Source organism: Orycteropus afer, unplaced genomic scaffold, assembly GCF_000298275.1.
Source record: "Orycteropus afer afer isolate SDZICR_OR568_19922 unplaced genomic scaffold, OryAfe1.0 scaffold00169, whole genome shotgun sequence".
NCBI classification, from domain to species: Eukaryota; Metazoa; Chordata; class Mammalia; order Tubulidentata; family Orycteropodidae; genus Orycteropus; species Orycteropus afer.
The window spans coordinates 2,198,840-2,222,304 of NW_006921756.1; the positions used below are offsets into that span (position 1 = coordinate 2,198,840).

The 23,465-nt window shown below is 51.4% G+C and overlaps 1 protein-coding gene across 1 annotated transcript in view; it reads left to right on the forward strand.

Annotated features, from left to right (window-relative positions):
- The window catches only part of LOC103201952 (fatty-acid amide hydrolase 1-like), a 39,670-nt gene extending 37,777 nt beyond the window's left edge, over positions 1-1,893 (forward strand). Inside the window, exon 13 of the mRNA XM_007946722.1 lies at positions 1,765-1,893. Within this exon, the coding sequence (XP_007944913.1) occupies positions 1,765-1,893 (129 nt within the window). The remainder of the gene's footprint in view (positions 1-1,764) is intronic.
- Positions 1,894-23,465: the final 21,572 nt, after the last annotated feature.

The window sequence follows — 23,465 nt, forward strand, 5'->3', positions numbered from 1 at the left end:
ATAATCCGAGAAGCTGGACTATATGAAGAAAAACATGGCATCAGGATTGGAGGAAGAATCATTAACAACCTGAGATACGCTGATGATACAACTTTGCTTGCCAAAAGTGAGGATGACGTGAGGCACTTACTGAGGAAGACTGAAGAATACCATCTGCAGTATGGATTACGTTTCAATGTAAAGAAAACAAAAATCCTTACAACTGAACCAATAAGCAGCATCATGATAAATGGAGAAAAGATTGAGGTTGGCAAAGAATTCACATTGCTTGGTTCTATAATCGATGGCAATGGAAGCAGCAGTCAGGACATTAGATGACATGCAGCACTGGGCAGGTCAGCCGCAAAGGAACTCTTTCAAGTGCTCAGGAGCAAGGATGTCTCCTTGAGGACTAAGGTGTGCCTGACACAAGCCATGACATTTTCAATTGCCTCGTATGCCTGTGAGAGCTGGACAATGAATAAGGAAGACCGAAGAAGAAGGCTTTTGAGTTGTGGTGCTGGTGAAGAATGCTGAAAGTACCGTGGGCTGCTGAAAGAACTAACAGGTCTGTCCTGGAGGAAGTGCAGCCAGAGTGCTCTTTGGAAGAGAGAATGGCCAGACTTCGTCTCACCTACTTTGGTAATGTTGTCAGAAGGGACCGTTCCCTGGAGAAGGATGTCATGCACGCTTGGTAAGGTGGAGGGTCGACAAAAGAGGGGAAGGCCTTCAACGAGATGGATTGACACAGTGGCTGTGACAATGGGCTCAAGTATAGCAATGATCATGGAGCTGGTGCAGGATCGGGTGGTGGTTCATTCTGCTGGGGTTGCTATGAGTGGGAAATGACTGACGGCACCTAACAACAACATACATATCATATATACGTATATGAGCTCTGGTAGCATAGTGCCTAAGGCACTTGACCGCTAACCAGAAGACTGGCGGTTCAAACCCATCAGCCATTCCTTGGAAGGAAGGTTGGGCAATCTACTTCTGTAGTGCTACCGCCTCGGAAACCCAAGGAGGGGTCACTATGAGTCAGGTCCAACTCAGTGAAACATAACAACATATATATTTTTTTAAATTCCACAACTGTCTTATGAAGTAGGTTACCCTCATTTTATAAATGAGGAAACAGAGTCCCAGAGAGGTTAAGGGACTTGACCAAAGCCACACAGACAGTTCAAGTAGAAGAGCCAGGACTTAGAGTCAGGTGGTCTGGCTCCAGAGGCAGGGGCAAAAATAAGGGCTCATATGATATCATCATAAAGCAATGAAAACAAATTTGAATTCCTACAAGTATATTTGTATTTCATGGCAGGGACTCAGCCTCCATCTCCATGTTCCTGGGTCTATGTTTGGGGTCAAGGCACAGGGATTACTTCTTTCTGCAGAAGTATAACCAATTCTGAATCAGGACATCAGGACACTAGCTCCAGGCTCAAGATCTGCACATCCTTTCCCTTGCTGAGAACATTGGGTGGATATTCGGTTTTATATTTCATCATTACAGAGTCAGCTCTCTGCATGGGGACCAAGTTTTTACCTTAACCCTGAAGAATAGACAAATAAAGTCAGAACAGTCTTTCTAGATTTCACTGAGAGCTGAGGATGCCTGGAACTCTGAGGTCCAGGACATCTCTACCTTAATGCAGATTGGGAGTGAGATATTTGTACTGATGCATAGCCTAGGCCAGCCTAGAGCAGCATGGGTGGTGAGGAGAGTGAGGTAAGGGGCCTCTGAGCAGGAAGCAGGTACTGACTCTCTCTCACTCTCAATAGGCGGTGGCAGGATCCGTGGGACTTCCGGTGGCTGTGCAGTGTATAGCATTACCATGGGAAGAAGAGCTATGTCTCCGGTTCATGAAGGAGGTGGAGACCTTGGCCAAGAACCATCAGGGATCCAAGTGATAGGCCTCTCCTCCTGGAGGGGCCCTTCTAGATCCTCATTCAAGTCTACTACTGATGTGCCTTCCTTTTCCTGTCTCTTCCTCCCAAAAGCCCACCAGATTTCTTTTCCTTGTGTTCCTTCTGTGTGGGTATTCAATATGTGGACTCTCCAGATTGGCCCAAGATGGAGAGCGGGGTGAGGGGTGCTCAATAAACTTTCTGACTGGACAACCTTGTGATCTATAGTCTGAGGAAAGGCCTCTTGGTGGTCTTCTGCCTCCAGCTGATCTCCTCCAGCTCAGTCCTCCAGATGCTACCCCCAGATTGTAGCAGAGGGGTAAGAGCCCCAAACTGAGAGGTAAAAGACCTGGGTCCAAGTCCTGGCTCTGTCACTGGCTTGCTGAGGTCTCTGTCTGGGCCTCAGTTCTTTCATCTGCAAATTGAGAGGATTAGACTCAGAAAGGTCCATGGTACCTGGCAGCTTGACCATTGTGTAAGCTATGAGTAGGTACTGCCATGATTAAGAGTGTGTCATGGCTGCTACTATTGTCTAGAGAAAGTTTCAGAGAGCAAGGCTAAGGGAGTGAAACTCAGTTAGATAAGACCCTGGAATAAGACTCAGACCCCTGGCTCACAATCTAGTGCTTTTCCCATGAAATGTTCATTTCTCAGCCTGGATTTAGCACCTTCCCAAGATCCTTTTCCACTACCCCCATGGTACCACCTTCCTCCATTCCCTGAAACTGGAGTCTTCTTGCCAGTGCAAGTGCATCTGTTTTTTCTACCTCTGTACCTTTGTTTATGCCACTCCCTCCACCTGAACATCTTCACTGTTTCTCCACCCTTTAAGCCCTATGTCAAAAGTCACTTCCTCCAAGAAGCCTTCCTTGATGCCTCTACTCCTCAAAGACCTTCCCTTCATCTGAACTCTCTAGAGGTCCTCCCACATCAAAACTTCTCATTTCCTCTATCCTATTTCCCTGCAGTCCTACTTCCAGCCAACTAGGCAAACTAATGAACTCATTCCTTTTTGTGCTTCATAGCACAGACTTTCTGAAGGTATCATCTCAATGCAAAGGAATGGAATTCATCCCTTCCATCCATCCTATATTGAGTATCTCCTCTGAACCCAAATGGTGGATTTTCAGGCAGAAAAATATCTGAGTTTAACTAAAACAAAGGCCCGAGGAATCATATCAGAGGGGCAGACTGGACTCAGCCTGCACTGGAAGGAACCATTTGGGGTGTTCAGGAGAGGGTTGGACAGGGCTATTGCTGACCTCATTGTGTTCACTCTCCTGGCTCTACCACAAAGTCTAAGATCTTTCCTAGAGGAGTCCAGTGGTTTCCTTTGAGACAGGGTTTGTAGAGTCCATGCCCTGCCCTCTCTCCCCCATAAGATAGAAGCCTGAGGGGCTTGAGGAAGGTGGGAGTGGAGAGGTTTTCTCAAGTACTGCCTCCTCTTTCTGCATCCCACCAGCTGCAAAATTCTGGACACCAGAGGGCAGCATTGAACTTCATGCAGCTTAGCTGTCCAATGCATCCACCCTCAGAGCCACTGGTCATCAAAGCTTCACCAGTTAAATCCCTTAGTCCAAACTCCGTTTCACATATGAAAGAAACAAGCAGACAGGGAGACAGAGATGGGGGACACAAGAATATGCCAGATGCTCTAGCTTTGAGTTAAATATTTGCTTATTTTAAGAGGTGTGGACAGAATTCCAGTTTTGGCTAAAATTAGCCTGGGAAAAGGGGGTGGCAGATACTAGTCTACCAGGCTGAATAAATGATAAGCCCCATCCTGGGGCCAGATGTCCCTCTAGGCTGGTTTCTCTTGAGCTGGTGCTTGGAATCAGCAACCCTCTTCTCCCCCACCTCGAGGTCCAGTTCCTGTAGTATCTCTGTTCCTGACCAGCACCATTTTCAGCTGAAATCACTCAGTGTGGCTCCTGTGACTCAGAGCCCCTCACCAACCTCTTCCCCTTCCCATTTTATCTCTCTCTCTCTCTCTCTCTCTTCCTCTTCCCCCCCCCCCCCCCCCCCCCCCCCACACACACACACAGATCCAGGTTCTAGCTTTACCTCCTCTCTGACTTTGGCAAGCTTCCCAACTTCCCTAAGCCTCGGTTTCTTCATCTGTAAGACGGGACTTATTATTACATCTGCCACAGCCACAGCCTGAAACAGACACACAGAAGATGAAGAAACAGATGGGAGGGGACTTGTGTTCCACTCCCACCTCCTGTACAGATTCAGTCACTCCAGCCCAGGAATTTAGCTTAGAAACTGGAAGAAATTCCCTAAATGAGGGGCAGTTCTACAAAGACTGGGATGGCGCCTGCTGGCTAGGATCCTTTGGGGAGAGAGTGCCTTGAGTTCTGGTTTGGGTTCTGCGCTGTGAGACGCTGGGAAAACCTATCCCCATTCTGGGACTCAGTTTCCCTTTGGGGTCTCTAAGGGGGAGAGGGGTAAAGGACGGAGATGGTGTCCGGTGCCCATTCAGTCCGAAGGCTCGGCCAGTCAGAGCTGCGTCGCCCCCGCGCGTCCAGGGGCTGTCTAGGCCTTTCCATCCCACCTGGAGCGGGTGGGGGCGGGGGGTGCACTTGCCCCGGGCGCAAGTCGAAGGGGGCGCCAGAGGAGGCGCGGAATGACATCCCGAGGCGCCACAAAAATGAAAGGCACCTGACTGAGCAGTTGGATAAAAGGCGGGAAGCATTTCTGCTGACGCGTCGCCGCGACCAATGCCTATTCATCTAGAAATTGGGGAGGGGGCACAATTTAGAGATTGCCCCTAGGCAATGGGGGGGGGGGCTCAATTTAAAGATTGTCCCTGCGCTCCCTACCCTCCCAACGCCCCTGATCCCACCCACTGCACCTCCCGATTCCGCCACCCTGACCTGGTCTCTGTTGGGTCGAACAGACGGAACCCCGGAGGAAGACGGCCCAACAGCCCCAATAGGAATCAGGCCAGAGGCCGGCTCGCTCCCCGGCCACTCGGCCGCGTGCACTGAGCTCTGGGCCGCCCCGCCCGCCGCGCCTCCCCGGGCGCCCGCATTAAAGCGCATATGCAAGCCATGAATTATCAACTGAAAGGAGTCAATTACCGGCTCTAAAAACGAGTGTCTGCGCCCTGAGCGCCCGGGGCCATCCGCCTATTTACGGAGCGATTTCCCCCGCCCGGCGGGGGAGGGGGGACCCTCTGGAGGGAGAGGGCCGGGGAGAAGCGGAGCCCGAGATCAGAAGGGAGAGAGTGACGAGGAGAGAGACCTGGAGAGATAGGCAGAGATGGAGAAGAAAACTGAGACAAGAAGGAGAGACCGAGAAAGAGAGGTATAGAGGGACACGCAGAGACCCAGACTCGGGCAAAGGCAGCTTTTCTCCCTCTGCCTCCCAGAGCCAGGGAAATGGGAGCCCTCAAGGCCGCAAAAGCCCCGCTGCCCGTCTTCCTAGTATCAGTGCAGACGCCCAAGCCCTTCATAGCCTGGAGAGGCCAGACCTCTGGCTGGGACACTGGGGAGGCGGCCACCAGACTGGGGGCTTGGGGATAAATCTGGGCCCAGAAAGTGATGGGGAGGCAGTTTGCAGAGGTGCTGGGCCCTGTCCTGGCAGGAAACTGGGGAGCAGGAAGCAGCAGTGTCCAGGAGCAGAATAGCACACTGGACAGCACGACCATGAGAAGAGGGAGGAGGTGACCAGAGACAGAGACAAAGTAAAGATGGAGCCTGGTGTGGGGGGTGTCTGGGTGGCCCCTTAGCGTGGCAGGGACAGAAATGAGAGACTTGGGGGGGGGGAATGTGACACCAGCTGGAGAGGGCCCAGAGTCCTGTCTGCCCCACCTCCCCTCTGACCCAAGCTATTCCTTTCTCTGGAAATGCTTTTTCTACCTGGTTCCTACTCATTCTGTGATTCTCTGCTTGGAAGCAACCAATTCCCCTGGTTGCCACACCCCTGGGCTGGATTAGGGCCCCTAGTTCCTGTGTCTGCTTAGTCTCTGCACCCTACTCTGTTCCATGATCCAGGCCTGACTTCTCCATCGGGCTGGGAGCACCATGAAGGTAGGACCTTGCCCGCCTTGGCCAGTATTGCGCCATGCTGAGGGCACTCCATAAGCTCCGTTTTGCTGAGCAAATGAGTGAAGGAGTGAGCCGGCTCGGGAGGGACCTTACACTGAAGCTGTGGCCAAAACAGTAGGGTAGAAGGGTCCACAGTTTGGATGAGAGTTGTTTGCTAGGTGCCAGTTGAGTAGATTCTAACTCACAGCAACCCTATATGATAGAGGAGAACTTGCCCCATCGGGTTTTCTAGGCTATAATCTTTATAGGAGATGGGTGAGTCGAATGTGAAGTACTCTGTGCAGGTCAGATTGAAAGCTTCAAGCAACTCTTCAGCTAGGGCGAGGTTACACATAGTGACTAAGTCCGGTTCCTTACTGCGCAGGGGAGCCTAAGGCCCAGAGTCTCTACCTTGAATGCAGGACCCCTGGAATCCTAGGCCCCCTGTGGGGCAGGGAACCCCAAGGAACACTAAAGAAGGACCTTGGGGGGCGGTAGGAGACAGAGTCTGAGCTTTCCAATCAGAGCCTTTCTCTTCCTAGGTGTGTCACCCCAGCCAAGCCTCTTCACTGCTGAGCTTCTGGCTGCTTATCTGTAAAATGGGTGCAGTGTCATCCGCTTTTATATAAACATTTCACATCTCCCAGTACTTTCTCTACACCCAACTGCCCTGTATCCTCTTCCCTTCCCGTCTGGCGCAGCCCAGCTCCACTGAGGGGGCATTGCTTGGCAGGCAGGGCAGCCCAAGTCCAGCAGGCCAGCAGGGGCAGCCCCTGGGGTCTTATTCCTGCCATGATGTGGGCTGGGCGCCCAGCATGATGAGTCTGCAGCCCTGCTATGCCATTAAGTGGGCAGCCAGAGGGGGTGTCTGCAAGCACCAATGCTGGGGTTCCCACTGCCGCTCGCCTATTAGTGGCTGGTGGCTTCATGGTGATTTATTGGGGCTTCTTCATTTCCCTTTGGTCTGCTATAAACATATTTATACCACCGGAGTGACCGATAAATTTCCCTTATGAATCCCGTTATCTCCCCCATTAACCATCCGTCACCTTTTATGCGGCCATGATGGGCTGGGCCGGGGCACAGCATGGGGGGCTGGGTGGGAGGCCCTCAGCCTGTAGCCTGTGAGCCCAGTGAACTCTTCACCTCCCCCACTGCTCCCCAGGCAAGGCGGCTGCTGCCACTTCGGTACTGCTTCTAGGATGATGTTATGGGCCTTGGAGTACACTGGACCAGGCAAGGCAGTTAAAATGTGTTTTCTTCCAGGTCTCAGACCAGGAAGTCCCTCTGAGGGCTAACTTGAGTCTCTCCCACTGTAGCTTTGGCTTTATCTCTTCTAAGTGAGCAGGAGCCTCCTGATGTTGCTGCTATTGCTCTTCTTTTTCTCCCTGCTCTCAGCTCTCACCCTCATCCTTTTAAGTGCAGCAGAAAGATAGGACACAGATCAATGCGGTACCGAGAGGCCAGCTGCCAGCTGCTGTTTGCCAAACACCTCCTATGTGCCAAGCACTTTACATACAGTGACTTCATGTAATGCTCACCACAATCCTGGAGGCCTTTCATAGCCAAATGAGAGACTAACACTCAAACAAATTAAGTGAAAAGCCCAAGGTCACATAGCCAAAGGGCAGAGCTGTGATCTGGGGCCTTTCTGGCCCAAAGCTTGTGCTTTCAACCACTGCACTATATATCTTCTTTAAATGTCCTAAATTGGGAGGAATTAATCCAAGAACATTTTCCAGCTGAGAGGGCTGCAGAGCAGGGAGGGAGGGAAAAGGGGAGAGGATGCAGCCTCCATGGAAGGCTGCAGGGGAGAAAGGGGCAGCAGCTTTGGAGTTGTTGTGGGGGGAGGAGGGTAACCTCTTTTTCCTTCCTCTTGGGGAAATTCAGACAAACTTTCAGAGTTAGGCTTCAGAGCTGAGGGAGGAGGCCCAGTGAAAATGGGAGTGGTTAGGGTCTCTAAGTGTTCTAAGGTATCTGTCCTGCCCTCCTTTGGCAAGTGGGCCTGGTGCAGGGCCAGGGCCTGGCTCAGGCCTCTTCAGCCGTGTGCCTGGGTGAAGCCCCACCACTCTCTGCCCCACCATATTTCTGCATCTGCCCTTTGAATACTTGATACATCAGCTCCCATGGGAGATGACTTCGCGCGCACGTGCGCGCGCGCGCGCGTGCCTGTGTGTGTGTGTGTGTCCCCTGCCTCCTCCACCCTCCCCCATAAAGTCAGCCAGATATGATGAGAGCCACTCTGAAGTTAAGAGACCCATGTTCCTCAATAGAGAAAAACCAAAGATTTGGCTAGAGTAAGGATTCTGCCCCTAGCCCTGGCATTGCTTCTCTAGCCCATGGGATGAGCATCCAGTCCCAGTTGTCGAGTTTGTGACCCCATGTGTTGCAGAGTAGGACTGTTTTCCATGGCTAATTTTTCAGAAGTAGATGTCCAGGCCTTTATTCCAAGGCATCTTTGGGTGAGTTTGAATTGCCAACCTTTCTATTAGTAGTTGAGCACTTCACTGTTACGCCACCCAGAAACCTGGAGATGGCTTAGGTGAGTAGTATTATCCCCATTTTATAGATGATGAAACTGAGGCCCAGAGGGGGAAGGGACCTGAGCAAAAAGCCAAACCCTGGCTTAAGACACAGGGATTCACAGGCAACGGAGCAGCTTTAGAGGCAAGAGGTGGCAGAGCAGGGCTGAGGCCAGGGTAGAGTGCAGTCTGTTGGATCTCAAGTGGCTGGGGGGCGGCTCAGCTCTCTGAAGGGTGTCTAATTACTCCTGTCCTAGCAACAACATTCTGGGTGGTCTGGGGGTGGTTGGGGCAGAGGGGATTATGGGCTTAACACCCCAGGGAAGGATTTTCCCCTGACTGCTAGGGGATGTGGGGAGGTCATCCTGGCTATTCCTCTGCCTGCCTTGGCTCAGATGAGGGGCTGTTGGGGGTGGTTACAAGATCTAGTCCATCTGCTTCAGTTCCCTACATCTCAGTACCTGCGGGAGACAGGGCCATGCTGAGAGGACGGAGTCCTGGGTTCAGGTCAGCTCAGCCACTGACCTGTTGTGCAACCTGGGGCATGTTCTGGCCCTTTCTGGGCCTCATCCCTAAGACGACCTCTGAGGGCTCTTGCAGCTCAGACTCCATGGTACGTTATGTCATGGGGACACTCCTATCCTCAGATCAGAGCCCTGACAGGGGTGGGAGCAAGGCAGGATCAGTCAGACACTAAAGATAGAACCCCGGCCTCTTTCCCACAGTGATTCTCAGCCTGGCTCTGTCTCCTGGTCTCGCATGCTCCTGTCTCTACCCATCTTCCATTTGATCTCTGTTTGTCCGTCTACCATCTGTCTGTCTTTCTCTCTGGGCTGGTAGCTACCTTCGCCGTCCCCCATGCCCTCTCCTCTCTACTCCACTGGAGGGGGAGAGGTAGGGTCCCAGGTGGAGTGTGGTGTTTGTATATGAGAGAGAGAGCAAGAGAGAGCCAGAGCTGGCGTGCTCCCTCCTTCTCCCTGTTCCACCTCCTCCTGCCCTCTCCTTCTCCCACACTCACACACACATTCTCTCTCTCAGTCATTTTCAATGTCATAAATTTCCACGTCTCTCTCCTCCACTCGGCTATTACCTGCGCCTCCGTCACCGGCCGCGCTCTCGCTCCCAGATGGGCTAGGCCATCTCCGCTCTGCAAATGACTCAGGGAGAGAGAGGCAGGGAAGGAGAGAGAGAAAGGGGCAGCCATAGCAAGAGAGATTGAGAGAGAGCTGGTGAGCAGACAGAAACAGAGAGAGAGGAAGCCCAGAGAGAGCTCATCCCTCTCTTCCTTCCTCCTCTAAATACAAAGGTCGATGCCAACAGGGAGTCAGCCAGTGGCTCCAGGCACCTGGACAGGAAGGCGTGGGGCTGAGCCTAGGGGTGGAGTCAGGTCACCCAAGCTCTGCCCCATCCAATGTGGGACCTCCTGCAAGTAGTATCCCTCCACTCAAATTTCCTGTAGGCTTCCCAAGTGCCAGCCCTGTGCTAGTGGTGAACCAGACATCCAGTTTTCACCCCCACCAGCGGCTCACAGCCTGTGGGGCAGATACAGGGAGGGGAGCCTCAGAATAGGGTGATAGGACCCAGTGAGGACACTGGGCATTGGGGGCTGTTCAGAATTCCCACTAATATATAATAAAACAGGTGTGAGCCTGCCCTTGGGGGCTCTGGTACTGATGCTTCACCTTGAGACTGAGGACTTGTGACCAATAGTTTGAGGTGCCCTTCTTTGCTCCTGTCTTTATAGGAACGCTTAGCCTTAAGACTGGCTCTTCAGATCAGAGTAGGGCTGGGAAGGCTCAAGTGGTCATGGGGAGAAAGCATTTCCAGTAGAACCCATGCAAAAGAGAGGGAGGCAGAGGGCAGGGTCCAGGCAAGGAAAGATAGAGAGGACTGGGGGGAGTGTGGATGGTGAGCCAAAGCCCCAGAGAAGCTTCTGGGAAGGACACAGTGAAGCGTGGGATGGTGGTCTCAGTGTGGCCATGGCACGCTGATGGTGCTGGGAGAATGTGCATTCTAGGCCTGGTGCTGATACTGGAACCTCCTGGAAAGTTTCCCTGTTTCTACTCTTGATACCTCCAATTATTCCCCCATTCAGCAGAATAGCTTTTGAAAAAAGCAAATATAATCATGTCACTCTCTTGCTTGCTTGTTGTTGTTAGGTGCTATCGAGTCAGTTCCGACTCACATCAACCTTACGTACAATAGAACAAAACACTGCCCGGCCTGCACCATCCTCCCAATCGTTGCTATGTTTGAGCCCATTGTTGCAAGGTGTCAATCCATCTAGTTGAGGATCTGCCCCTTTTTGGCTGACCCTCTGCTTTACCAAGTATGATGTCCTTCTCCAGGGACTGGTCCCTCTTAATAACATGACCAAAGTAGGAGAGATGCAGTCTGGCCATTTTTCTTCTAAGGATCATTCTAGCTGTACTTCTTCCAAGACAGATTTTTTTTGTTCTTCTGACAATCCATGGTATATTCAATATTCTTAGCTAACATCACATTTCAAAGGCATTAATTCTTCTTCAGTCTTTCTTATTCATTGTCCAGCTTTCACATGTATATGAGGTGATTGAAAATATCATAGTTTGGGTCAGGTGCACCTTAGTCCTCAAAGTGAATTTTTGCTTTTTAAGACTTTCAAGAGTTCTTTTTCCAGCAGATTTGCCCAATATAATACATCATTTGATTTCTTACACTGTTTTCATGGGCTTAAAACCCTTCAATGGCTCCACATCCCACTAAGAACAAAACCTAAACCCCTCATCCTGGTTTATGAGGCCTCACCTGTTCTGGCCCTGCCCTCTCCTCCTACCTGTCACCTGATTACTTGCTCTAGTCCAGCTATGCTAGTCTCCTGACAAGAGCTAGAACATACCCAGGGCCTTTGTACTTCATGTTCACCTCTTTCCATATGACTGGTTCCTTCTTCCTCAGCTCAGATGTCACCTGCATAGAGAAGCTGACCCTGACCACCTTATGTAACAATGGGTCACCCCATTATACTCTACCATGGCCTTCTGAATATTTGTTTTGTAGCACTTTTAATACTATGCCATTATTTGTTTATATGGCTGTTTGCTTGTTAATTATCTGCCACCACTGATAGACTGTACTTCTACGAAGTCTTGTTCATCAGTGAAAAGACTGTACCTGCCCCGTCATGAACCCTCAAGAAACATTGAATGGATGGTGTTCATGTAGATGCATCCTTCTGGCCTTGGTTTGGATGGAGACTGATGTTGGAATGGATGTTGAAGCTGGACTGATAATCTTAGCATTGCTGTCCATCTGGCAAATTTGTTGAAATCCCAGTACAACAAAATCTTTTCCAAAGAGAAAGGCATCTTTTCCAAAGAGAAAGGCATCTTTTCCTAATGTTGGGAATTTAGCTCATACTCAGGGTCAGGCCTCATAGAAGAGCATTTTCATTGACTAAAACCCACACAGTGTAGTCCCTCCTTCTGTGGGTGAACATACATACACCCTCACAGACACACACACACATTCACACAGACACAGAATCCTTCTTTTAAAAAGAAGTCAATTCTAACTCATGGAGACCTTATATATGTCAGAGAACTGTGTACCAGAAGGCTTTCAACAGCTGACTTTTTGGAAGTAGATCACCAGGGAGCCTCTGGATTGACTCCAACCTCCAACTTTTTGGTTAACAACCAAGCACAGTGTTCTGGTTACCTAGTGCCGCTCTGACAAGAATGTATACCACAAATGGAATGGTCTTAACAAACAGGAGTTTATTCTTACAATTTGGAGGCTTTAAGTCCAAGTTCAAAGTGCCAGGCTCTAGGGGTTGGGTGAAGGTCCCTCAACCCTGGGGTTCAGCTCTACCGCCTGTTCCCGGCCCAATGGAGCTAGAGGCATTTCTTCACTCAGACAGCTGCTGGCTGCTGAGACTGAGAAGCCCCAAGGTTGACAAGTAAAAAAGGCACAGTCCTGATGTTACCAAACCACACGGCAGGCCATTAACTTAAGTCCATTGTAAGTTCCAAGGTCGGCAGAGCATAGCAGGCGGCTGAGCAATGACACGGCTACATGCAGGGTCCAAGCGTGCCATAGGCTAGAGACCATTCCCAAAGCTCCTGCTTATACATGGGAAGCAGACCACATCCCAAGGGCAGCGTACTCAGCTGCTTGTGATAGATCCCACCATGGAGTTGATTGCCAGTCTCATCATCGGGAATACTACCACCAGCTGCCCAGCCACTCAACCAGGCCTAACCAAGTTGACATACAAACATAACCATCACACACAGTAACCGTTTGCACCATCTGGGAACTCCTGAATCCCCCATAGATACCTGTAAACACCAAGGCATACAAAAAGACAATCCCAGTTACACATATTCCTGCACACACTACACTAATCCCCAACCCCACAGGTACGTTTATGATCAGATACACACACATACACACACACAGGCATAAACACCACCATAGTTAAAGACTTAAAATGAAATCAATTGTGAAGACACCTGTTCACTTGCTTACTTACTCATGAGCCCATACCATGCAGTAACAGACTGGGCACTGAGCTCCTCTCCAGCAGTGGGATCAGGGTCACTACACTACACTAAGACATCCATACTCTCCTGCCTCATTCCACACCTCTCCTACCCCACTACTCTAGCCTTTATGGTCTTATGAGAGACTTAGGCTTTAGCGGGCTCAATTTGTGGCCAGAAGCAGAGCTCAGCTGGAACTGGGGGTCAGGGCTTGGTCTTTGGCCAAGGTCAAGATTCACTGGGTGCCTGGCTCTGATCCATTTGGGACCAAGGTCAAAAGTCACTCAGGGGCTGAGATTTCCTTGGTACTATTTATCTGCTCACAGGTATAACCAACCCCACAAGTGCCATCCCAAGAATCTGGTGGTGAGGCCAGAACTCAGGGTCCTCATTGAGTGCCTCTGTGACTGGTGGAAGGTGGGGGGGGCAGGGGGGGCCAGGCCTGGGCAGATAGCTGTGAGGTACGTTTCCATCTCCGCGGGTCGGGCGGGCGAAGCCATTTCCAATCTGCTCTCTATCATTTTCAATATCATTAATCCCAGACACTCTATTTTCCATGCCTGCGCAGCCAGGCCCCCGAGTGTGCGCCGTGTAAAGTGACACATATTCATCACCGGCTCGTGGCGCTGGCGCCGACGCTGATACAATATTAGTGTTGCCCCCCCGCTCGGGGCCCGCTCCGCCCGGCTCCCCGATGGCACGAATCCATCACCTGGAGCCCGTGTCACTTTCCCCAGCAGCCACATTTGTTTGGGCACTTAGGAGGTAATTGTGGCACATTAGCCGGGGCGGGGAAGGGCACTGGGCCCTCAGGAGGAGGGGGAGGCGAGGCATCTTCTCCCACAACTCAAACTCATCTCAGCCTGGTCCAGCTCCTTGGCTCTGGCAGGGGTCCCACAATCTGGGTTCTTGCTAAGCAAGAACACCAACCTTGGTGTGGGGAGATCTGGGCAGGGAAGGACCCCTTGTGGGAGGTCAACTATGGCCCTATCAAGAAGTTTCCGAAGGGTTCTCCAGCTCCCCCAGGAGCCCCATGTTGGGGCTTGGTTTGGATGGGGCTCCAGGTTTGGAGGTGTGGCTTTTACTCTTTTTCTTGCTAACCTGCCCATATGCCATCACTGAAACTCAGGATGTGGCACCAGCCCTCCTGGCTCCATCTCTAGTGCCACATGGAAGAAGGAGATGGCAGAGAGGCAGGATGGAGGAGACATTGTCCAGAACTTGGGATCCCAGTTCTGGGTGGGAAACTTGTCCCTGTTCTAGAAATCTGGGTCTGAGAGGGGTTGACATGTCCCAGTCCTCAGGAACCCATTCTGAGGAGCAGACAGGCCTTGCCCTAGGGAGTTCAGGCACAGTGGGCTATCAGTCAGCCTGAGCAGTAGATGGTGGCTTAGGGCAGGGTGCTTTCAGGAAGACTGCCTGGAAGTGGCAAGCCAGACACAGGGACAGCCTCTGGACACAGGGAGGCCCAGCGTGACTGCAGTGGAGCAGGGAACAGCAGCCAAGGGTCATTGATCTGGGCAGAGGCCAGGCCTTGTGAAGGCATGGGATCCCTCTCCCTAGTCTGCAGGGCTAACACCCATTAACCTCGTCAGCAGACAAATTGCCCGTCTTGTCAAATTCCCATTTAAAATGCAAACTCGATTTGACAGAGTAAACCTAGCGGAGGTGGGAGCGGATAATCCAGTGGAAGCTCATTAGCAGGGCCCAATGAGAGGGGCCAGGCGGGCAGCCTAACGAACCTGCCATGATGAACCTCCCAGCCTCTTAACATCCCACCACTCGCTCAATACGCTGACTCGCCTGCCCTACTGCCCACCCCCATCCAGGAGTCTGGGGCTCCAGCTGCCTGACTTTACCCTAGGGAAGGCACATCCAGAAAACTTTGGAAGCAGACAGAGCTAAGAAGACACTCAGTGGCCTTGGACAGTGACAACAGCAACAATTTCCCCCATACTGTGTATATATTCTCCCACATGGCCCTCACTGTAGGGGGTTCTGTGAGTTAGCATTATTAACTCATTTTAGTAATGAGAGACTTGGGGCTCAGAGAAGTTGGCCAGCTAAAAAGAGGCAGAGGTGGGATTTGAGCCCCAATTCATCAGACTCCAACAATCACTTTTGTAACCACTATACTATTTTGCTTCCTGACTTGGAAATGGTTGTCCTTCTCCCTCTGCATCCTTGGTTTCAATGCTGTCACTAGCTGTCTGGGTCTCAGAGAAGTGACTTCCCTTTGAACCTCTTTTTCTCATCTGTAAAAATGGGCAAACAGCAGCTGCCCAGGCCAAGGAATGGGGTAAGGAGAATTTTAGTAAGTCATTGGTTTAATGAATATTAATAACCACCCCAGCATTATCTGCAGACAACTTAGCCTGGGGTAGGATGGGGAGGGGTGAGTACACGGGGTGGGGTGTCTTTCCAGGAAGCAGCTTCTGAGCATGCCACAGCCCCCTCTTGCCCAGCTGGGCTCCTCTCAGAGGAAAGAAGTCTGTGGTCATTCTCATGGGCGTGGAGTGGGCTGATAGAGTCTCCCACCTCCTGGAGGATATCATGGGGTGGATGGAGGCCCTGCCCACCTGGCCACTCCCCTCTGAGCTGCTGTGGCTGATAATGCCCGCCCCTAATAGTAGGAATAACAGACAAGGAAGAGGCTGGTGTGGTCCTAGAGGGCAGCTTCCAGGAGCTAATGGGCTGTTGTCCCACCTCTCCTCCCCAGGGACGCCCCCAGCTCTTCAAGTGGAGCTGCTGCACCAGGTTGCACTTGTCCCTGCTGTCACACAGGGAGCTACACTGCCTGGCCGCCTGTGCTGGTTGACCTTGGGTCTCATTCAAGCAAAAGCCTCATCTCTAGTTTCTGTCTCCTTCTACTCCCAAGTCTTTTACAGGCACCAAAACAATTCCTCTGAATGCCATTATGTTGCCCCCATAACTCCTTACCACCCCCAGGGTAAAGTCCAAATTCTTCAGCTAGTATTCAAGGTCTTACACAATCTGGCATCAGTTTACCTTCTCAGCCTCTCCCTCATGGCACAGTCTCCTGGGCCCTCCTATCTCTCTGCCTTTGCCAGGCTGTGAGTCACCCCATATCCTTATCTGGTGCCCTCTGTCAACTCACCATCTACCCCAGCATCCACCTCTTCCTTTTCAGCCCTCCATCCAAACCTGACCCTATCAGTGAGCTGGGAGAGACCCCTATGATACCCTGGACTTTGGGAGTGGGAGTGGGCTACAGAAGAACAGAGGTTTGCTGCTCTCAGCCTCCCTCCAGATGCCTGCTGAGCCATCCTCTGAGGCTGGCCTAATTCCCTTTGGAGCCTGGCTCCCATCTTCAGGGTGGTACTTAGGGAGCTGAGAGCCCAACGCTAATGCCTAAGAAAGTCGTGGGTGGATTAGAAAGCGAGGGGGATTAGGGCCAGAGCTGGTGGCTGATGCAGGAGTGGGGCCCCTCCTCCTGAGGAAGAGGAGGCTAATCCTGCTTAGTGACTGAGGAGATGGCAGTGCTGGGGGCGGGGAGGCGGCAGGGGGGGTAATGCTTCTTCTCATCCACTTGAGCTTCCTAGACCTGCCTGGCCTACCAGGCCTGGGCCTAGGCAATTGCAGTGTGAATAAGACCCACCCACCCCTTCTGTCTCCCAAACTTTTGGTCCTCTAGTATTCCCCACAAACCATCCTGCTCTGCCTTGTCCCACCCATTGTTCCAGACCTCCCTATGACCCCAAACCCTCTCATTCTGCTGTGCTCAACCAGCCTGTCCTGTCCAGAGACAAACTATCTACCTACTCATGAGCTGAACCATCTCACTGAGACTGCCTGCTGTCCCATCCATCAGTGCTACCTGAGGCACTCATTCCTGCAGCTGCTGATGGCTCATGGTTGAGTATTTCCCAAGGAACTGCCTTCAGCTGCCTTACCCAAGATTATATCCCCTCCCTGGGGGCAGATCACATATGATGACTGGTCAATGCAGGTGTACAATGGTCTGGCCCTCTTACCTCAACTAGACAACTTTGAAAGGCCATCCCACCCAGCACCAGAGCTTCCTGTGGGATAGGTTGAGGCCACGGTTGCAACTGCATCACAGCTCAACCTCTCTCTCTGCCCAGTCCGGCACCCCCAGTGTCTCACAGGCATTGTTTTCCAGAGCACTTACCAATAAATCTGCACACTCTCTTTCCAGTCTCTACAAGTAATCTCACCCTTCACTTTCTTTTTTTTAAATCCAGGCTCAGGCTTAACTCATTCTTCAATAGTGAGATTTGGCCAGCCAATGTGATGTCTTATGTGGCAGGACTGGGTTTCTAAGTCAATGATGGGGGTATATGTGAGAATAATAGGAAGGGCACCCACCACCTGACTCCTTAGCTTCATTAGGCTTGAAGCTGTAGCATATGGGAGGAAAGATCTCCTAGATGCAGGGGCCTCTGAGAAATTCAGGTCCTTGGGTAAATTTAGAGCAAGGGACTGGATGGATTGACCTTTGAAAGTCAGTTTGGGATGTGGGGTCAGTTGAGGGGTACCACTCCCACTCTGTTCTCTACCTTTGATGGACAAATGCTAATGACATTACCAGAGATTGACCAGAAACGAATAAATAATTCAGACTGGCCTGAAAATGGGAGAAAAGTACTTAAATGCTATTGACAGGCCAGTCCCTGGCCTCATTACCCATGCAGACTCAGGCCTCCACATCGACCATGGCCCCCGATTCCTTCAAACCCCACTGTGGGCAGCCTCAGGCCTCCCGCCCATATCCCTGGCCCTACCTGAGTGTGGGGGAAAGTGACCTGGTGGAGGGTTGAGGCTTCTGGAGGTACTCTCAGCATGGGCTGCAGTCCCCCAAGTTCTTCTCCTTTTTCCAAACACTCTCAGCAGCTTCTGTTCAAAGGAAGGGTGTTCCTGGCAAGTTCCTCTCCAGCCCAGCCCCAGGTGCACATGCACAGGGCAGAGGCGCGCATGCACATGCACACACACAGCCCAGCAGCTGCTGCATCCTCCTCTAGAACAAGAAGAGTGGTGACCCCCGGGGCGGCTGTCAGTCAACGTGCTCTTGGGGAATACAAACTCATTAAACGTTTCCCTGCCTTGTCACAGGGGCCCGAGTCCCCGAGCCAGGCCTGAGGAGGAGGAGGAGGAAGCAAATGTGCAGCTGATCCTTTAAAAGCACATCCTGTATTTCTGACCCCTGGAGAAGAGATGAGGGGATTACTGAGGGTGGAGATTACCCATGCAAGGCCCTTCTCCTAAATTCCTTGGGAGTTGGGATTCCCAGCCCCTATAGCATACTGAGATTCCCCAAGCAGCAACTCTTCAAGACAAAACCTTTTCATTTTCCCGGAGTCTCTCCTTCTCTTCTTTAGCTGCTTGGACCTGATTCCTTTCACAGTGCCTTCTCTGGAATCATCTGGTCTCTTCATGGGGAATGAGAGAGGCCATCGCTTCTTTGACCCCTTCCCTGCTGCCAACATGTTTATGCTAGAGACATGGAGCTGCCAGTAAGGTTCGACAATCAGAAGCCCGTAGCACCCTTTGGTCAGAGGTAAGGGAGCCTCAGAGTCCCTCCGGCCCAGTGGGCATGCTGCCTCCTTGCTGGACCTGGACTTCTCCCAAGCCAGGACTCAATGGTGGGAACTTGGGATGAGGGTTTGTGACCTGGACCCATGGGGTACAGGCTGCTCTGATGAGTATGAAGGGCCTGGGTCATAGGTCCACTTTATCCCAGCCCATGAACTATTTCTAAAAAGAGACCCCATTCTTTTGTGAGTCAAATAATCTGTCCTCAGGGTGCAGGCAGAGGCCCTGGTGGCCCCACAGTGCCTACTCATACCCAGACTTGTCTCCTCTCTTCCTTTGAGGGTTGGCCTTCCTACCCCTATCCTAAAGTCTTGAAGATTCTGGTTGACATCACCAGTCCTGGCCTCCCTCCTGGTCTCCTCTCATCCCTTGTCTGAATCCTGTTCCCACTAGGATTTGGTTCCAAAATTTCCCTGGCAGACCTATTTCTTCCACTTTTCCTACCCCAAGAAGTCCAGGAGCTCCTCAGTTCTCTATGCACAACCACACTCTGCCCCTACCTCTAGAGTGAGCTACAAACCTCTAGTTTCTTATCCTTCCCCCTCTGTGTTTCTGTCCACCCTGGTGTCCCACAGGGAGTCATTTATCTGGATTGACTGGCTCTCTTCAGCGTAAATATTCTGGGAGTGTTGACACTAGTAAAACCCAATTAGGCTTCAATTACTCAGGCCTCCGCCAGATTTTCTGTGGTGGGGATAGAGGTAAGGAATGTGTCTAGGCACTTTGAGGCACTGCTTGAGTAGGAGTCTTTAGCCGATTCCTTTGGGCCAAACATCCCCCTGCCATGAACCACCACTGAGCCAAAGTCACTGCTCTGCCTCAGCCAGCCTGCTCCTCTCTGCTCTCCCGTCTGCCCTACACCACCTTTTTCCTTCCTACTTACTTTTCTTTCCTGACCCCCTCCATCCCTCCTTGTCTTTTTGTAAAAAAAAGAAAGAAAAAAATTCTTATTCTTAAATGTACACAATACATGGTTTGAAAAACATTCAGTGTAAAACACAATGCCAAAAATACACTCTATACATTTACATACATGCACACTGCACATCACTGCACACAGCTTTAAGTGTTTGTTTTTTTACATTTCCAAGTTGGGACTGTTCTATTTACATTATTTAATGGCCTACATTATTCACTGAACAATATACCAGCTCATCTTTCCTTGACAGTGCACATGGCTCTATCTCTTCCTTCTTCTTGGATGCATAGTATTCCATGGTATGCTGCAGCCCCTTCTTGATGGACATTTAATTATTTCCACTGTTCGGCAATCACAACATCACTGCAGTGACCCTCTCTGTGCTTACATCACTGTGCACAGTGACCAGTGTTATCTGTGGACCGATGTCTAGAAATAGAATTGTTTATTCCCCAGGAGATGCTTATTTGAAAATCTGATAATCATTGCCAGAATGCTCTCCATCTCCATAGCCTCCAAGGTTGTGCCAACCTATACCCCTCAGACACTTTATTTCCTCCTACCCTCCTCAGCACTGCCATTATCTTTTTTTGTTTGTTTGTTTTGCAGTCAAATAGGGGAAAATGACATGTTGTTACTTATTTCCTCATCTCCTTTCCTTCACTTCTCATCTTACTGGCATGTTTTACTCTCTCCCCTTCCTTAATTCCATCCCTCTCTCTCTCTCTCTCCCTCTCTCCTTCACCTCCTCTCTGTCTTCCCCGCCTTCTCACCTTCTACCCCTTCTTCCTGTTTCTCTTCCCCTCATCCTCTCCATCCTTCCCCTTCCCTCCTCCTCTGGGCACTGCAGTCCTGGGGGGAGGGGCATCCAAAGCTGCTATTAGCTGTGCCCCCACTAATACTCTGAGTCCCACTTGCCTCTTAACACCTCCCTGAGCCCAGGCCTCTAAGCCCCATCTCACTCTCCTTCTCCCTCTAATCACTAAGGCTTATTTCTGATTTTCTGAAGTGACAAGGAGCTGGGTTTGGGGGGAGGAAGGGCTGTCAGCAGCATCTCTGGGGATGGAGGGAGGGAAGGCTGCAGGGAGGAGGGCCTCGTTGGTGGGATATGGGAGTAGAGGCTCCAGCTAGGCCCTTCTCTTCCTGGACAGGTAGTCCAAATTATTCAGCCCCTTCTGCTTTGGCTTACAGGGCATGTGCTCCTACTACTGGAACTTTCTTTTATGCTAGATTTTATTTTCTCTGCTTTTTTTTCTTTTCTGTAAAAAGGAAGCTGACTCCAAGCCTACCCAGACAAGGGGAGCTCCTGTGGACAGAGCCACAGTGTTCTAATGTTCCCCCTCTTCTCCCCCACGCCCACCCCTAGGATATGTCCTCACCTCCCCCTGCCCTACCCCTTTGATCCTGGAGGTGGGAAAAGCCTCCAAGCTACAAACTGAACAGCTAGCCTTCTGGCCTTCAGCTTCCTACCCAGTGGAAATCCGGGTCTCCCTTCTACTCTCCCAACTCCATCCCTCCAAAAGCCCAATGAATTGGCATAAATTTAATTAAGAACAGCAGCAAATCTCTTGTCGTTTTTTAAGACATTTAAGGTTTAAAACATATGCTGAGATTAGAGGTCTCAAGAGAAGTTGGATGAGAGGAAAGCACACTTGAGCCTCTGTTCTGGCCCCACTGTGTGACCTGGATGATCCCCTTGGAGTCTCTGAGCCTTAGTTTCCTCATCAGCCCCCCAGAACTCCTAGGAGGCCCATCAGGAATACGTTGCTCCTGCCTGGAAGTGTTCTCTCTGCACTAATTTAATTACATGGCCTAACTGGGCCCAGGCTGGGGAGGTGGTTAATGGCAGCTGCAGAGACAGTGGGTAATCAAGAATTAATTAAGCGTTTCTGGGGATTCCCAAGTCTGGGCCAGGGATTCCTGGAAACCTGGCTATGGCTGGGTGGGGCTCAGAGGTTCCTCCCATTCCTCCCTGCCCTGACCCTACCCTTAGTTTCTTCAAGAGTCAGAGAAGCATCAAGACCAAAGTCCTGAAAGGCTTTGGGTTCAGATTTGTCCACTAAGGCAGTCTCTGATCAATGGATCCAGCACTGACAGGTCAACCCAGAAGCCAGCAAGGGGAAGACTGGAGCTGTGTGGAGCTGGGTAGGTGACTATGCCAGTGGGTCTGGGCATTTCTGTCAAGGTCTCAACCTGTGTTGTGGTTGAGGTTAAGTCTAGGTTGGGCAGGAGGGAAAAGGAAATGTGGTTTCAGCCCTGGGGTTTTGGAGTCAAGCAGCTCTGATTTTCAGTCTTAGCTTTACTACATGGTAATGGGTGCCCTTGTAAGAGCTCTGATGGCACTCGGCTGCTAACCAAAAGGTTGGCAGTTCAAACCCACCAGCGGCTCTGTGGGAAAGCAGATCTGACAATGTGTTCTCCTAGAAGTTTCAGACTAGGAAACAGAGCAGTTCTACTCTGTCCTATAGGGTCACTATGAGTCAGAATCCATTCGATGGCAACCAATAACAAAAATGGGTGCCCTCAGAAGGAAGCCTTCCCCATCTGCCTTGCCCTGGGCTCCAGTGTTTGTCCTCCAGAGCCTCACAGAGCTGTTCACTCAGACCAATCAGGTTTCAGGTAAAACACAGCCTTCTCAGGAGAGAGGCCTTCCTCGGCCACTCAGGCTCATTTACACGCCCTCCAGCCACCATCACATCACCTTGCCTTACTTTCTTCTCATTTGTTTCTTTGCTTTTTGTGTTATCCACCTACTTCCTTCACTAGGATAAAGTTTCATGAGGGCAGAGACCAAGACAGCCTGGCTCATGGCTGTATCCCCAGATGTAAGAGAGAGTTGAGCGCCTAGAAGGTGCTCGATAAATGAAAAAAAAAAAAAAAAAAAAAAAACCTCCCAAAACCGGTATCTTCACAAGTAAAATAGGGATTATAAAATTGTATAAGCCATAGGGTTGCTGTGAGGAGCACTTAATGAGTAAAGTCAAGAAGCGCCGGCCTCTGGGCCTGGCCCAGACTCCGCCTCAATAATGGCGGCCATTACATGTCACCTTCATCATCGTAGTTTTCGTCACCAACATTATCATCACTAGCTCATTTCATGTTCAAACCTCCAAGGCCCCAAGACTCTGCGCGGTGAGAGGTAGAGAGCGCCCAGGGTTAGAGGACTCGCCCCGGCCGCGCCCGCCAGCCCGGAGGGCCCCGAATCCCCGCCCGCCGCGGGCCTCGCTCCTTCCCAGGCGCCCCCGCGCCGCCGGCGCTTTGAAGTCCCAATCCGGCAAATAGAGTCAATCAATTATGAAGGGAACAATCTGGCGGCCCCTCGGGGAGCGGCGGCCGAGCGATCCCGGGGGATTAGGCCGCAAATCGCGCTGAGCCTCCCTAAGTGACAGCGAGAGAATCGCGCGCGGCGGCGGCGGCGGCGAGAGCGGGAGGGAGCGCGGCCGCTAACCCGATTATGCAGATCCGCGGGGGGCGCGGATTAGGCCTCGGGGGCGGCTTCGCCCTAAGCGGCTCGGGGATTTGGGAAAAGTTTACCCGGGCGGAGGGGACGGAGACTCCCCCCGACGGGCAAGCGACCGGACTTCTCTCTGCTGGGTGAATGGAGGCCGCTCTGGCAGGGAAGAGTAGCGACAGGGTGGGGCTGGTGCGTCTGCTGAGACGCCCAGTCACAGCACACCTTTCCAGGCACACGATCACAATACACACATCTAGGCAGCATTACACACCCAGGACCACAATAACCGCAAGTGTAAAGTGCCCCCCCATCACTCTCCCAGGCCACAAACACTCCATACACCATACATACTCAGACTCCAGGCCCACACACAGCACACTGGCTAGTGATCCCATCAGCACACACATACACACTCACAGACACATGGGCAGGCCCTCTACCACTCACAGCAACAAAACCCAACATTTAGATGTGAACCAGCAGAGACACCACCTCCACCACCCACAGTGACACAGGAAGGTTCGGGAGTCACACCTCCGAGCCAAA